This window comes from Narcine bancroftii, chromosome 8 (assembly GCF_036971445.1).
Source record: "Narcine bancroftii isolate sNarBan1 chromosome 8, sNarBan1.hap1, whole genome shotgun sequence".
Classification (NCBI taxonomy): Eukaryota; Metazoa; Chordata; class Chondrichthyes; order Torpediniformes; family Narcinidae; genus Narcine; species Narcine bancroftii.
In genome coordinates, this window is record NC_091476.1 from 68,551,372 (window position 1) to 68,567,556 (window position 16,185).

Consider the following 16,185-nt stretch of genomic DNA (forward strand, 5'->3'; position numbering starts at 1 on the left):
TATGAGGGATTTTTAATATATAAATATCTAATCACATTATGTTTGTATCGATATATAGCAACTAATGTTATATTATATGATTTTAAATGTTAAATAAAATATTTAAAAAAGTTGTCTATCATAATTTCCAGTTTTTTTTTCTACAGGAAGCAAATCTTTTGGAAAAAAAAATTGTGATATCAACCATTTCACTGCGATTTGGACCGTCAGGAGAAGTCACCTCGCTAGAGAAACATTATGAACTGGATGGTTAAATTGTGTTCCAAAAGGCGTTTTTGAACCTGTTGTAGTTTTAAAACCATCTGGTGGGTGGAGGGATCTACCTTTGGGTTTACTAGGGAGGATTAATACCATAAAAATGAATATTTTTCCTAGAATACAATATTTGTTTCAATCAATTCCTTATTTTTTAAAAAAAAGTTTTTTTAGGGATTTATATAAAGCGATTAGAGAATTCTTATGGAAGGAAAAATTTCCAAGAGTAGCAATGAGAAAATTGATGTGGGATTTTCAATTTGGAGGTTTAAGATTACCGAATTTTCAGCATTATTTTGAAGCAGCTCAATTCAAATTTCTTAGTGCATTAATGAATATGGACGATCCACCTAGTTGGGTAAAGATAGAAATGGCGGTTATTTTAGAAAAATTTCCTCATGAGTTTTTGTTTCGATGGAATAAAAATTTATTACGAACTTATGATGTGCCAATATTGAAACATTTATTGAATTTATGGACAAGTAAACTTAAAAAATTGGGACTTAAAAATATATATTCTGGAAGATTGCCATTATATAATAATCAACTTGTTCCTTTTATGGTCTCCAATGCCACTTTGAAACAATGAGAAAAGAAGGGAATAAAAAATTTATCTGATTGTTTTTCTGAGGGTTGTTTTTGTTCCTTTGACGAATTACAAAGGAAATATGGTATTAGTGCAAATTCTATATTTGTATATTATCAATTAAGATCTTTTGTAAAACAGTTATGTGGTCGACATATGATTTTATTGCCTGAATCTAGTTTTGAAGAATATGTACTTTCAATACCAAAAAAGGGATACATATCTGATTTGTATTGTATTTTACAAGAAATTGATAGTAAAAAAGACTGGGATAAAGATAAGTTGAAATGGGAAAAAGATTTAGGTCATAAAATAGCTGAAGAAGCTTGGATGGAAATTTGTCAGAATAGTATTCGGAAATTAATTAATGCTAGACTAGCGATGATTAATTATAATTTTATTCATCAGCTATATTTAACGCTGGAGAAATTTAAAAAATTTGGTTTTAGTAAGTTGGATTCTTGTTTTCGATGTGATCAGACGGCCAATACTTTTTGCATACTGTTTGGCTTTGTGATCGATTGCAACAGTTTTGGAAAGGTATTCAATCTGTTTTTAACAGTTTATATAATATCCATCTTGTATTAGATCCTGATATATTTTTATTTGGGAACATGCAATCTTTAATCGATTTAGGTTTAGAGGATTATCAGATTTCATTTATTTATTTAGCTTTAGTTGTGGCTAAGAAATGTATAGCACTTACTTGGAAAGATAGAAATATACTAACTTTAGATAAGTGGTATTTGGATATTAAATTTTGTTTGACTATGGAAAGGATATCTTTTCAATTCAGGATAAGATGTCTTTTTATAAGTTAAAGTGGACTCCATTTGCTAATTATATGCATTTAAGTTTGATTTAAATATATGTTTAAGTGTGATATTTTAGTATTGACAATTTTTTTTGTTGTTAGAATTTTTTTAGGTTAAGTTTTATCTCTTTTTTTTGTAAGTGGGTATTTTTTTTTCATATATAATATTGTCAATTTTATTAACTCTTCACTCTTTATTTTGGGGGGAGGGTTGGACTAATTTTAAGTTAGACTATTAATATTGTGTTATAATTAACGGGGGGGTTATTTTGTGTAGTTTTCTGATGTAATATTGTAATCTTACCTTTTAAAAATTTTTTTTCTATTTTTCTTTAAATGTAATTCTTTATTGTATTCATGTTATAAAAATTTTAAATAAAGTCTTAAAAAAAATTAAATTAAAAAAAAAAACCATCTGGTAGTTTCACGATACCCATCCATTGATTCTGCATTTTTAATATTACTGAATCAAAATAGCAAGGTTCAAGATTCTTTTACTGTTAGGTGTAGTATCTCCATATAAAATTTGCCATATTAGATTTCAACATACAGGCCATTTCACCCCACAAGCCTGTGCCGCCCAATTACACCCATAGAACGCTACAGCACAGTAAACAGGCCATTGGGCCCTTCTAGTCTGGGCTTACCATTGTTCAGCAAGTCCCACTGACCTGCTCCCGGTCCATAACCCTCCCGACCTCTCCCATCCAAATCTACTCAAGACTCATGATTGAGCCCGCATTCCCCACGTCAGGTGGCAGCTCGTTCTATGCTCCCTGAGTGAAGAGGATTCCCCCTTTCACCCTAAAGCCACATCTTCTTGTATTTCTCTCTCCTAATCTTAGCAGGGAAAGAGCCTACTCGCATTTGCTCTGTCTATACTCCTCATAATTATGTAAACCTCGAACAAGTCATTCCAAGGAATAAAATCCTAACCTGTTCAATCTTTCCCTATAACTCAACTCCTAAAGCCCTAGTAAATCTTCTCCGCATTTTAATCTTATGGATGTTCTTCCTGGAATTTGGCACCCAGATCTCCACACAATACTCCAAATTTGGCCTCATCAATGTCTTAAACAACTTCAACATAACATCCCAACTCATAGACTCAATACTTTGATTTATGAAGGCCATGGTGCTAAAAGCTCTCTTCACAGTCCTGTCCACCGCTGCTTTCAGGGAACAATGTACCTGTACCCCCAGGTCTCTTTGCTTCTCCCGCTCTCCTCAGGGCCCAACCGTTCACCGTTCTTCCTCGATTTGCTCTTCCAAAATGCAACACATCACACTTGCCTGCATTAAATTCCATCTGCCATTTACTGGCCCAGTCTCCCAGTTGGTCCAGATCCCTCTGTGAGCTTCAGAAATCTTCCTCACTGTCCATGCCACCTCCTATCTCGGGGCCATCAGCAAATTTACCCAATCAACCTACGTTTTTGGAGGGAGGGAGGAAACCAGAGTGCCACCCCCTGGGGGGGGGGAATGCGAGGAGAGCGTGCAAACTCCTCTAAGGCAGTGGCCGGATTCAAACCCCAATGTCGTCCCTAGTAATGGTCCGCTTCTGGGACAGTTACCATCGTGGCGGGAACCCACTGCCACCAAGGAACAGGGGGCAGAATTAGGCTGTTCAGCCCATCGAGCCTGCTCTGCCAGTCGAATCTTTCCCTATAACCCGAACCTTTGTAACACCGTCATCAGTAAATCTATTTTTTTTCCAAAATGGCGCTGGTGAGACAGTCTCGTCTGCCGTAAGGTGAACAAAGAATCCCCCTAAGCAGAACGATGCACCCTCAAGTATGCATTTTGGATGGACTAACCAGAAGGCTGAGTACAGGGTTAGTGTGGATGAACAGAGGGACCTTGGGGTCCAAATTCATACATCAAGGTTGACACGCAGGTTGATAGGATAGTTAAGAAGGCCTGTGGGATGCTGGGCTTCATTAGTCGGGGGATTGAGTTCAGGAGTTGAGAGGTCATGTTGCAACTCGACACACCTCTGGTGAGACCCCACTTGGAGTATTGTGTTCAGATTTGGTCACCTCATTACAGGAAGGATGTGGAAGGTGCGGAGAGGGGATTTACCAGGATGTTGCCCGCATTGGAAAACATCTTAAGCGGTAAGGTAAGCGGAGCTGGGATTTTTCTCTTTGGAGTGTAGAAGGACGAGAGGAGACTTGATGAAGATTGAGAGGCTGGGTGGGGGCACCCGCTTCCTAGGATGGGGATCAGCAAACACCAGAGGACGACTGTTCGAAGCGAAGGGAAGGAAGTTCAGGGGTAGGTTTTCTTTTTAAACGTTGAGAGTTGCAGGGGAATTCACCACCAGTGAATAGGTGGTGGAGGCTGGAACATTAGGGAAATTTAAGAGACTCTCATCAGACCCGCGGATGGAAGGAAAATAGAGGGTTATGGGGTAGGGAGGGTTTTTTTTGTGGTGAGCACAACATTGAGGGACAGAGGGCCTGTACTCTGCTGCAGTGTTCTAAATTGCCCCTGACAGTCAGAGAAGGAGAAGGAAAAAGAGAGTCCCTTCAGAGGCACCGAGTATCCGTGAATTCGCCTCCAGCACTTCCCGTCGGCTCCAGTTCCAACCATCGGCGACCCCGAGCTTCCAGATCCAAGTGGAGGGTGCCCACGTAACATCACTGCTGCTTTCACACACCCTTCCCTATTCCCCAGGGTCCCTCACATAGAGCATTCCCACCTTCTGTCAACCGGTGCCTCCCAGAGTCTCGTCCTGCTGTGTCCTTGGCTGCACCCTGGCCTCCGCTCTCCTCTCCCACACTCCTCCCCGTCGGAGTTATCAGCAGCCCAGGCCGGGCACCTGCTCCACGCGCCATTACTGTCGTTGGGTATCACTGCAAGGGGGTTGGGGAGGGGGGTGGGACAGAGACACCCAGTGAATAGGTGGGGGGGGGCGGACGCCGTGAGGGTCACAAGGGAGAGGCAGCATCACCGAGAGAGAGTGAATCTCAGCGGGAAAGGGAGCAGCCGCTCAAGAGAGGGGTTGGTAATGGCCTCTAGGTTGGACGCATTGCTTACACTGAATGGCCCTGAGCCGTGGGATGAAGGTGGGGCTTTTGGCCAAACTGGAACTGACGTCGAACAAGCCTTTCTTCTTGTTCAGCACCGGAGAAGCCTGGACAGTAAGCTTGTGTTGGAAATCTGCGTGAGGGGAAAGACGGCCATGTTAAATTCAGACCTACAGCACGGTAGCACGATCCCGCACCATCCAATTCACACCCCAATTGACCTACAGCTCCCGTACGTTTCAAAGGGCAGGAGGAATCCGGAGAGGAAGCCCCCCCTCCTCCCTGCAGACATGGGAGAGTGTGTACATGCTCCTCACAGGCCAGCGGCCGGATTCGAACCCTGGTTGCTGGCGCGGCCACAGTGCCGTGCTCATCGCCACACTGCTCCCTCCCCCAGTAGTGGGTCTGCTCCTGGGGCGGTTCCCATTGAGGGAACCTGCTACCACCAAGATAGAGGGGCACAATTAGGCCGTTTGGCCTGTCGAGCCTGCGAGGTTTGAGCCCCGGACACGATTGCTGGCACGGTAAAGGCGGGGCGCTAACTGCTACCCAATCTTTATCCATAGATCTTGGTTATCTCCCCTGAGATGCCTTTCTAATGGCCCAATTGGGACTCAGCACCAAGCTTGCACTAACGAAAATTACTCTCTAAAAGAAGCTTTTCCTCACATTCCTCCCTTCACTCTCTGCCCAGAAGGATAAATCTACAATATGATCACAGTAAACAGGTCACATCAAAGATACGATTAGACTACAAACTGATTGTGCAGCTGAGTAAATCCGTACTGATGACTGCAAGGTTTGTAGGCTTGTATTGATAAATGAAAGCTCCAAGGACTGGCGGCGACCAATTAGAGGGCATCTGGGCTGGCACTGACCAACAAAGAGCCTCTGGACTGGGATTGACCAATCAGCCTCTGGGCTGGCCCTGACTGATCAAAGGACCCCCTGCACTGTCAATGACCAATCAGAGAGCATCAGGGGTGGCAGTGCCCAATCAAAGGGCCTCTGGGCTGGCAGTGACCAATCAGAGGGCCTCTGGGCTGGCATTGGCTCTGGGACTTACCGATGGGCCGGCTGATGCGCTGGCCGTCCTTCACTTTCAATTTATTCTTCTTGAAGGTGCCCTTCCTCTTCTTCACGTTAGGTTTCTCTGCATTCATTTGGTAAATGAGGAGACTGAGCTCACGCTCGAAGACGTCCAGTTCCCACTGTGCCAGAGCGTGCTCCCGCTGCCTCAGTGACTCCTCATGCGACTTCTGCTGCAGGGCTGCCTGCTTCAGCTCTTCCTCCCGGCATAGCAGCTCCTGCAAGGCCAAGCGGGGTATTTGGACCAGCAGGGATGGATGAGAGATGGCCCTGTGCGCAGTAGGTCACCTAGAGTTGCTCTGAGGAGGTCACCAGGAAGGTTGATGACGGGAAGGCCACGGGGGTGTCGTCTACGCGGACTTTACCAAGGCTGGAACTAGGGGACAGGGCCTCAGGATTCGGGGTGGTAGATTTAGGACGGAGATGAGGCATGGTTCGGGCAACGCCATCATAGTGCTGGTGATCTGGACCGGGTATTTGGAACCGACACTATCTGTAAGGGGTTTGTACATTCTCCCCGCGCCTGCGGGGGATTTCCCCGGGGAGGGGCTGCTCCGGTTTCCACCCACCCTTCAAAATGTCCCAGGGTGGGGGGGGGTTGTAGGCCAATTGGGGTGGCACGGGCCTGTCTGTCTGGAGTTGGCTGCCCACTGGAGCAGTAGAGGCGGGGTCGGTAAATAGATTTAAGACGAGGTTAGGTAGATTTTTACACCATCGGGGAATGAAGGGAGGCGGGAAAAGGTGGGTGCCCATCGCCAGATCAACCACGATCTCATTGAACAGCGGAGCAGAGCTCGATGGGCTGAACGGCCGACTCCCGCCCCTGTTTCTTTGACAAGGTCCCGCACGGGAGGTTAGAACTTGCATCGCAGAAAACGGGCCCCTTGACCCTTCTAGTCCATGCAGAACTACTATTACGCCTACTCTTAATGACCTGCACCCAGACCATAGCCCTCTACCCCCCTCCGTTCCATGCGCCTGTCCAAATTTTCCAAAAATGTCCAAACTGAGCCCGCATTCACCACCTCAGCTCGTGCCCCACTCCCCCCCCAGCTCTCCGCGTGAAGAGGCTTCCCCCAGACGTCTCCCCTCTCACCCTTAACCCACGCCCTCTGACTCGTATCTCACCCGCCCTCAGTGGGGAAAAGCCAATTTGCATTTATCTAAAGACTGGCATGGGAGTACTTAGCGTGACGCCATTACACCGCCTGGGACCAGGGTTTGGATCTTGCGCTGTCTGTGAGGAGTTTGCACGCTCTCCCCGTGTCCGAGTGGGTTTTCCCCTGGGGGGGGCCAGCTTTGTTTTCCTCCCACCCTTCAAAACTGCTGGAGGTGGTAGCTTAATGGGGCGTAAATTGGGCAGAACAGACTCATGGGCAAAAATGACCGGTTACCTTGCTGAATATCTAAATTTTAAGAAATTTATACCCATCATGACTGCGATCAAATCTCCCCTCGTTCTTTTACTCTCCAGGGAATAAAGCCCTAACCTGTTTAACCTTCTCTGTAACTCAGTCCCTGAAGTCCGGGCAACATCCTAGTAAATCTTCTCTGCTCTCTTTCGATCTTATCGCTATCTTAGACAAGAAGGTTCAGTCACTTGGTGTTCGTGGTGATCTGGATTAGCATTGGTAGAGAGGGTGCAGAGGAGATTTACTAAAATGCTGCCTGGATTGCAGTACTGTAGTTGTTATACGGGAGAAGCCAGAGGGCGGTGGTGGATGATGGACTCTGTGACTAGATGTGTTGCCTTGGGTATCGGCGCTGGATCCACTGTTGTTTGCCATCGATATTGATGATCTGGCTGGCAGAGTGGTAACCTGGATCAGCAAGCTGGCAACAACCCCAAGGGAAGACTTTCAAACTTGCAGAGGGGGGGCAGGGTAAAATCAGGGCCAGCTGGCAAAATGGGCTGTAAAATAGCATTTAATGCAGACGAGTGCGAAGTGCTGAACTTTGGAAGGACACACCAGGAGAGGACGTAGACGGTGAACGGCACTGAAGGGTGCGGTAGGAAAGCGGGATCTGGGAATACAGATACAGAACTCCCTGAAAGTGGCATTAGAGAGGGCCATAAGGAGAGCTTTTGGCACGTTGGCCTTCATAAATCAAAGCACTTGAGTACAGGAGTTGGGATGTGATGGTGAAGTTATTTTAGACATTGGTGAGGCCAAATTTGGAGTATTGGGTGCAGTTTTGGTCACCGAACTACAGGAAGGATATCAAGATAGGGCAGAGAAGATTATCTAGGATATTTCCCGGACTTCGGGGACTGAGTTGCAGGTTAAACAGGTACAGACTTTATTCCCTGGAGTGTAGAAAAATGAGGGGAGATTTGACATTTAAAATTATGAGGGGGACGGACAGAGTAAATGTAGGTCGGCTTTTTTTTCCCCTACTGCACGGGGGGGGGTGAGGGGGTGGTGGTGAGCGAGCTGAGGTGGTGAACGCGGGCTCAATTTTAACATTCAAGGAGAGTTTGGGCGGGGTCGCAGTGGGATACGAACTGGGAACAGGGTCAGTAGGCAGGAAAATAGTGGAAGGGCCTGCTTCCGAGCGGGAATGTTCTCCTCCGAAACGCGTCGAGGACGCCGCTTGACCTGCTGAGGTTCCCTGGCATTTCGACCGCGGATCTTCGCGAGCTCCTCCTCTCTCCGGCCACCCTCAGCTAGGGTGCCCCCTTCATCTACCAGGGGTGGAGCAGAGACTGGCCAAGGGGGTTTCAGTCGCACTGTTTGAAGATGGGTGTGTACCCGCTGGCTCGTTTCCTCCTCCCACCCTCCCCCCTCCTCCGCCAAGGTTGTTGGCTGGTGGGGGTGGGGGGGTGGGGGACGCCATTAGATGCCAACCTCTCACCTTCTCTTTGGCTCTCAGCTCATCGAACATGTCCTGAATCTCCAGCTTCCAGTCATCCTGCATGGAGTGGAAGGACTCCTGGGGTAACTCCAGCAGCACCTGCTCCTCAATGGCGGCCAGCTGCTCCAGGATGGAGGTGAACATTGGCCGGCGGTGGGGGTCCTCGTCCCAGCAGTCTTCAGGATCCGGAATGGGGCAACCAAAAAAAAACAACCCAACAGAGAATGCTTTCAGTTCTTCAAAACCCTCGCTGTCAATGTCAACAAAACCAAGGCGCTGATTGTTGACTTTGGGAAAGGAATGATCTAGTGATTGTTGGGGGCTGGCAGGGAGATCAGAGGCAGAAAGGGTGAGCACATTGACATTCTGGGGAGTCGTCCTCTTTGAGGATTGTTCCTGGACCCAGTGGTGTCGTGAAGGAAACCTGTCAGCGCCTCAAGTTTGCAGAGGCGCAGCACTGGAGACCCGGGCGCACTTCTACGGAGGTGCGGTGAGAAGCGCGCTGACCGGCTGCGTTGCGATCCGGTACCCTCCCCCACCGCTGAGAACACCCGCACCCATCCGTCAGGAGGGCAGCAGCGATCGTCGAGGACCCAGCTCACGCCCTGCCAGCAGGAAAGGGGTGCAGGGGCCACGAGACCCAGGTTCAGGAACAGCGGCTGCCCCTCCGCCATCATACTCCTCAATGACAAACTCATCCAGGGACTCATTTAAGGGACTTACTTGCACACTTTAATTGATTTTTTTCCTCTCTCTCTCTCTCTCTCTCTCTGTATTGAGCAGTTTGCTTACATTTTATTTGTTTACATGTGGACAGTTTTTTTTTTGCAATAAGTGGTCCCCAGGAAAAGAAATCTCAGAGTTATATGTGATGCCATGTACATTATACTGAGCATATCATGCAATGAGTATCTATAAAATAACATCGTAAACGTGGATGAACCATCTACAAACATGGTTGGTAAAAGGATTATCAGGGCAGTACGATCTCAGCGTAAATCCCTGTCTTGGGGGAGTCTTTTACGAGTGTAGCTCAAGTAGAAATTCGGGGGGGGGGGGGGGGGGTCGTTTTAGACGCCCAGTTGCCTTATATGTCGACATATACAGTGAATTTAATGTGGGCACAAGAAAGGATCAGTGTCCCCCCCCCCCCCCCCCATGGGTCTCCGTGTGTGCCTCAGTCCCAGCTCCAGGGCACAGCAGATGAAAGGGGGTGGCAGTTTCAGCGACAGCCACTGGGGTTCGAGTCCGGCGCTGCCCTCCCCGTGTCTATATGGGTTTTCCCCCGGGGGGACTCCGGTTTCATCCCAGGGCGGGATTGTTGTAGGCTAATCAGGTGTGACTGGGCCCTATTTTCTCGCACTATTTGTTTTCAAAACAAAGGGTTCCGTGGTTCGCCCGCAACAGTCCGGGCTCGCTCTCCAGCCCACTCACCTGACATGAGCCGAGCAAACGTTTCTGGGCAGGTTGAAGGGATGGGGAGTGTCAGCTTGTTGACAGCCACCCCGTAGGCCACGGCGAGGCCATCGATCCCTTTGTAGGGGATTTCCCCAGTCAGGAGCTCCCAGAGCAGCACCCCGTAGCTGTGGAAAGAGCAAAGGGTCAAGTGGTCAGCGAGACGACTCCGCCCTGATGCCTTTGGATGTCCCGCTGGTCTAATGACCGTTCAGGAGCAGCGCAATCACAGAATGCTCTCTGGATTGAGATGATCAAACAGCACGCTTTAATCAGCAGTGATGACCATCCAGAAATCGATAGACTTCCTAATTTGATTCCAGGTGATTGGAAGGTTGCAAACATGGTTCTGCTGTTTAAGAAAGGTGGGAGACAGAAAAAAGGAAACTATAGGCCAATTAGTCTGACGTCGGTGGTTGGGAAGACATTAGAGTCGATCCTCAAGGACGAGGTGATGAAATACCTGGAGATGTATGACAGGATTAGTCCAAGTCAGCATGGTTCTTTAAAGGGTAGATCCTGCCTGACCAACCTATTAAGAGTTTTCTGAAGAAATCTCAAGTAGAATCGATAAAGGGGAGGCTGTGGATGTTATCTATTTAGATTTTCAAAAGGCTTTCGATAAGGTGCCGCATATTAGGCTGCTAAATAAGATGAGGGTCCATGGATTTAGAAGGAAGTTATTAAACTGGATAGAAAAATGGCTGATAGGCAGGAAGCAAAGGGTTTTAATTAAGGGTTCCCGTTCTGGATGGCTGCCTGTAACTTGTGGTGTTCTGCAGGGGTCGGTATTGGGGCCGCTGCTGTTTACAATTTATATTAATGATTTGGATTGTGTTATGAATGGTTTCATGGCCAAATTTGCGGATAACACCAAGATAGGTGGCGGAGTAGGAAGTGTAGTAGAAACTGTAAAGTCGCAGAAGGATATAGTCAGATTAGGAGACTGGGCAAAATCATGGCAGATGAGATTTAACATAGAGAAATGTACATTTTGGCAGTGGAAACAAACAGGCAGAATATTATTTGGATGGGGTGAAAATTCAGGCCTCGAATGTGCAAAGGGACCTGGGGGTCCTCGTGCAGGGAAACCTAAAAGTTAATGACCAGGTGAAATTGGTAGTGAAGAAAGAGAATGCTACGTTGGCCTTCATTTCAAGAGGAATAGTGTACAAGAGTAACAAGGTGTTGATGAGGCTCTATGGGGCACTGGTGAGACCCATTTGGAGAACTGTGTGCAGTTTTGGGCCCCCTATCTTAGAAAGGATGTGATGTTGTTGGAGAGGGTGCAGAGTAGATTTACTAGGATGATTCCTGGAATGCAGGGGCTAATGTACGAGGAGCGTTTGGCAGCTCTTGGGTTGTATTCATTTGGTGTCTAGGAGAATTGGAGGAGATCTCATAGAGGCATTTCGTATTTTGATAGGGTTTAGATAGGGTGGACGCGGGTAAGATGTTTCCCTTGGTGGGTAAATCGAGGACAAGGGGTCATCGTCTGAAAATTAGAGGTTATCCATAAAAAATAGAGATTAGGAAGAACTTCTTTAGCCAGAGGGTCGTGGATCTGTGGAACTCACTGCCGCATACAGCCAGATAACTGGGAGAATTTAAACAAGAAATAGACAAGTATCACATTAGTGAAGGCATCAAGGGATATGGGAAAAGGCTGGAAATTGGAACTAGTGTAGAGTAGCTTGGTGTAGATTTACAGAACAGACTCGATGGGACAAGTGGACTGCTTCTGTTCCTTGGTCTTGTGATCTTGTGATAAAGAGGCATAACCAAAGTTTCGGTCTTGAGCTCTTCACGGACAAAGTGTGACAGATATGTAAAATTTATTTGAATTTTGGACAGACAATGTGGCCATTTCGGCCCACGAGCCCGCTGCCACCCAATTTACACCCCATTAACCCACAGACCCCCCCTGGTAGGTTTTGAACGGTGGGAGGAAACCGGAGTCTCCCACCCACCCGCGGCCACCCGCCGGGGAAAACCCTCGCAGACACTGAGCGGGGAATGGGGGGGAGAACGTACCGAGTCCCGGCAGGCAGCGCAGGATTCGTACCCCAATCACCGGCGCTGCAAGGGTGTTGCGTCAACCGTGCCCGGTGGGAGACAATGCCACAGAACTCCCTTTGGAGGGCTTCTTCAGGGCAGGCGTTGCTGGACAGGATGTGACAGAGCCTTGCAGCGGGCAGGGCTAAAACACGAGAGTCCGCAGATGCTATTGAGTGAAGTAAAAGGCATGAGGCTGGAGGAAACTCAGCAGGCCAAACAGGGCCTTTAACGTCGCTACATAAAACACAATGTTGGACCTGGGTTTCTCCAGCGTCTAATCACGGCGTCTGCAAAACCTTCGTGTTTTACTCGTGAATTGATGTGATGCCTTGTGTTCAGAAACCTCTGGCAGAACAGACGTGCAAGGCCCCAGGCTGAGATGGTGTGATCGATGCACCATAGGCTTTGAGTGTCAGGGCAGATCGGGGTCACACAGACTCATAACGTCGTCACCAAGGATGGCCTGTCCAGCATGGCGGTTAGCGCAATGCTGTTACAATGCCAGTGATCAGGCCCAGGGTTCAAATCTGGCGTTGCCCGTGAGGGGATTGTACATGCCTACACGGGTTTCCCCCGGGGGGAGGGGGGGCTCCAGTTTCTTCCCACTGTTCAAAACATACTGGGGTTTGCAGGCCGATTGGGCGGCACGGATGTGGGGGGGCCTGTTATTGTGCTGTGTGGCTAAATTTAAATTTTAATGGTAAAATTGGAATAAAGAGTGATGGACTGTGCACTCCTCAGAGTTCAGAAGAATGGGGTGGGGGATGTCTCGTAGAAGCATTTTGAGTATTGAAAGACCTGGACAGAGTAGATGCGGCAAGGTTGTCTCCCGCGCAAGAGGTGTCCAGGACCACAGGGCGCAACGTCCACTTAAAACTGAGATGCAGAGGAATCTCTTCAGCCAGAGAGTGGGGGACCTCTGGAACTTGCTGCCACAGGCGGCCGTGGAGGGCCGGGTTGTTTAGGGCAGAGACTGGCAGGCATCTGAATGGTCAGGGTATCCAAGGGTTATGGTGAGAAGGCCAGGCAGTAGGGCTGAGGACGGTTCAGCACTCAATGGACTCGATGGGACAAATGTGCTCCTATAATTATGTGGTCCCTTATTTAAAGTTAAATACCACTTTTAACATGGTAAAATATCCCCAGATGCTGCATCAGGTTGTTGCCAAAGTACACATCCAGGTCATGCTGGATGACTCAAAGATCGGAGGCGTTGTGGACAGCGAGGAAGGTTTCCAAAGCTTACGGAGGACCAACTGGTAAAATGGGCTGCAAAATGGTGGATGGAGTTTAATGCAGATAAGTGTAAGGTGTCGCATTTTGGAAGGACAAGCCAAGAAAGGATGTACACGGTAAATGGTCGGGCACTGAGAAGTGGGGTAGAACAGAGGGATCTGGGAATACAGTTACGTAATTCCTTGAAAGTGGTGTCACAGGTGGACGGGGTCATACAGAAACACATTGGCCTTCATAACTCAGAGTACTGAGTCTCAGAATTGGAATGTGATGGGGAAGTTGTGTAAGACATTGGTGAGGCCGAATTTGGGGTTTTAATTTTTAAATTTACATTTTAAATTTTAATTAAATTTAATATTTTGAAAAAAAACTTAGACATACAGTACGGTAACAGGCCTTTTCAGCCCACAAGCCTATGCCACCCAATTGACCCTCAGCCCTCGTTTGTTTTTAATGGCGGGAGGAAACTGGATCCCCCTGGGGAAAACCCACGCAGACAAACTTCTTAGAGACAGCGCGGGATCTGAACCCCAGTCCTGGTGGAAAGGTTAAACAGGTTGGGACTTTATTCCCCAGAGCATAGAAGAATGAAGGGAGATTTGATCGAGGTATTTAAAATTAGGAAGGGGATCGATAAAGTAAAAGCAAGCGGGCTTTTTTCCCTGAGGGTAGGTGAGATGCCCTCACCAGAGGCCGTAGGTGAAGGGTGAAAGGGGGATGTTTAAAGGGAACACAAGGGGGTTAGAGCAGTGGGAGAATGTAACAAGCTGCCAGCTGAAGTGGTGAGCACGGGCTCATATCTGACAACTAAGAAAAATTTGGACAGGTTCTTGGATGGGAGGAGTATGGGGGATAGGGACGGAGGACAGGTCACTGGGCTAGAGACTAGAAAGGCTGAAGGGCCTTTTTTTGTGCTATGAAACAGAAGCTTGTTCAAAGAGGTAAGGTATAAATCAGTGAAGAGAGTGGTGAAAAGCCAATAGTTCTTAACCTTTCTCTTCCCATCCACATCCCAACTTAAGTAATCCCTCTGCCATCGGTGCTCTGTGATTAGTGAGGGATTACTTAATGTGGGACTTGGGCGGGAAGAAAAAGATTTGAAAACCACCATTTTAATTGTCCCTCATTGACTTGTCATGTGCACCATTTCAGAGTTCCCAAAGGAAATGGGTCAATGACAATTTTTCTCAGGCCAAATATTTCAGCCACAATCGGGTCTGGAACAGTGGTTCTCAACCTTCCCTTCCCACTCACATCCCACCTTAAGCAACCCCTTACTAATCACAGAACATCGATGGCAGAGGGATTACTTAAGGTGGGATGTGAATTCAGGGGGGCAGTTTGAAAACCACTGACATCGGGAGTTGAAGAAACAGGAGTGAATTTAGTTCAGTGGTTCTCAACCTTTGTCCTTCCACTCACATCCCACCTTAAGTAATCCCTCTGCCATCGATGTTCTGTGATTAGTAAGGGGTTGCTTAAGGTGGGATGTGAGCAGGAAGGGAAGGTCGAGAATCACTGCTCTAGACCAATTGTGACTGAAATATTTGGCTTGAGAAAAATTGGCCCTTTTCCTTTGCGAGCTCTGAAACCATGCACATAATGAGTCCATGAGGGACAATTAAAACAATGGCTCTCAAATCTTTTTCTTTCCGCTCATATCCCACCTTAAGTGACCCCTCTGCCATTGGGGCTCTGTGATCAGTAAAGGACGTGAGTGGAAAGAAAAAGGCCGAGACCCACTGGGCGGGATGATTCAAAATGTGGCCAGCAGCTTGGGATTAAAGAGGCCTGATTTGGAGGAGAGGGTGAGCCACTTTAAATTCCCGGGAGTCAGTCTCGCGGAGGATATTTCCTGAGCCCATCAGCACCTTGACTTCCTCAGGAGTGTGCGGAAGTTTGGAATGACTCAGGACACCTTGGCAAATCTCCACAGCGGTGCGGTGGAAGGCATGCCGACCGGCTTGCATTGTGGTCCATTAAAAAAGCCTCCTCCATCCCTGTGTCCTTCTCTCTAACTCTGTCTCGGTCTCTCTCTCTTCCCTTTTCCCCTTCTCCCTTCACAGAGTCCAAATTAATTCTTATCATATCCAATTAACGCCTTTTGTTGGTCTGGACTCCTCCCCCACCCCAGCCAATATTCTGACGCCTTGGCGAAGGGCTCAGGCCCAAAACGTCAGTTGTATCTTTACCTCCTGCAGATGCCGTGAGGCTGGTTGAATACCTCTGGTGTCTCTGTGATAATTGTGGCGTCTGCAAACCTTCGTCTTTTGACTGCCCGAAAGTGTGCACCTTGGCCTGTGCAAGGGTCCAGTGCCGCACCCTGACAGTCTCAGGCCAACCCCCCTGGAGGGCAGCTGCTGGTACCCAGGCCTTGACTTCTGTTGACTCACCTCCACACGTCACTGCCTTTGGAGAAGGTTGAGGTCTTGATCACCTCAGGGGCCATCCAGGCATAGGTTCCAGCTGTGCTCATTTTAGTCGTTCTGTGCCATTCACGGGCCAGGCCAAAGTCCGTTATCTTCAGCGTCTTCCTTTCCATGTCATCGTCCACAATGGGTTGAAACAGGAGGACTGGAGGCAAGAAGGTAGGCAGATCATCAGTCGCCTGTTAACAATAGTTCATCTTCTGATGCTGTACTACCTCACATTGCTGGGCTGGAGTCACCCGCTGCGGCAACTCATGGTGTCACCCCCCCCCTCCATGGACCTCCTCTCGTACCAGACCATACAAAAATCCTTAATGCTTTTTGTACTAATGTTACCTGTAAATCGTAATTCCCGTTTATCACTGACTGTAACGG

At 47.9% G+C, this 16,185-nt stretch overlaps 1 protein-coding gene across 1 annotated transcript in view; it reads right to left on the reverse strand.

The window, feature by feature from the left end:
• Window positions 1-16,185, reverse strand: part of LOC138740821 (mitogen-activated protein kinase kinase kinase 11) — a 75,353-nt gene that overhangs the window by 7,550 nt on the left and 51,618 nt on the right. Inside the window, exons 2-7 of the mRNA XM_069893978.1 lie at window positions 15,775-15,955; window positions 10,067-10,215; window positions 8,633-8,808; window positions 5,754-5,994; window positions 4,698-4,820; window positions 4,360-4,513 (exon numbers count right to left, since the gene is read on the reverse strand). Of these exons, the coding sequence (XP_069750079.1) occupies window positions 4,360-4,513; window positions 4,698-4,820; window positions 5,754-5,994; window positions 8,633-8,808; window positions 10,067-10,215; window positions 15,775-15,955 (1,024 nt within the window). The remainder of the gene's footprint in view (window positions 1-4,359; window positions 4,514-4,697; window positions 4,821-5,753; window positions 5,995-8,632; window positions 8,809-10,066; window positions 10,216-15,774; window positions 15,956-16,185) is intronic.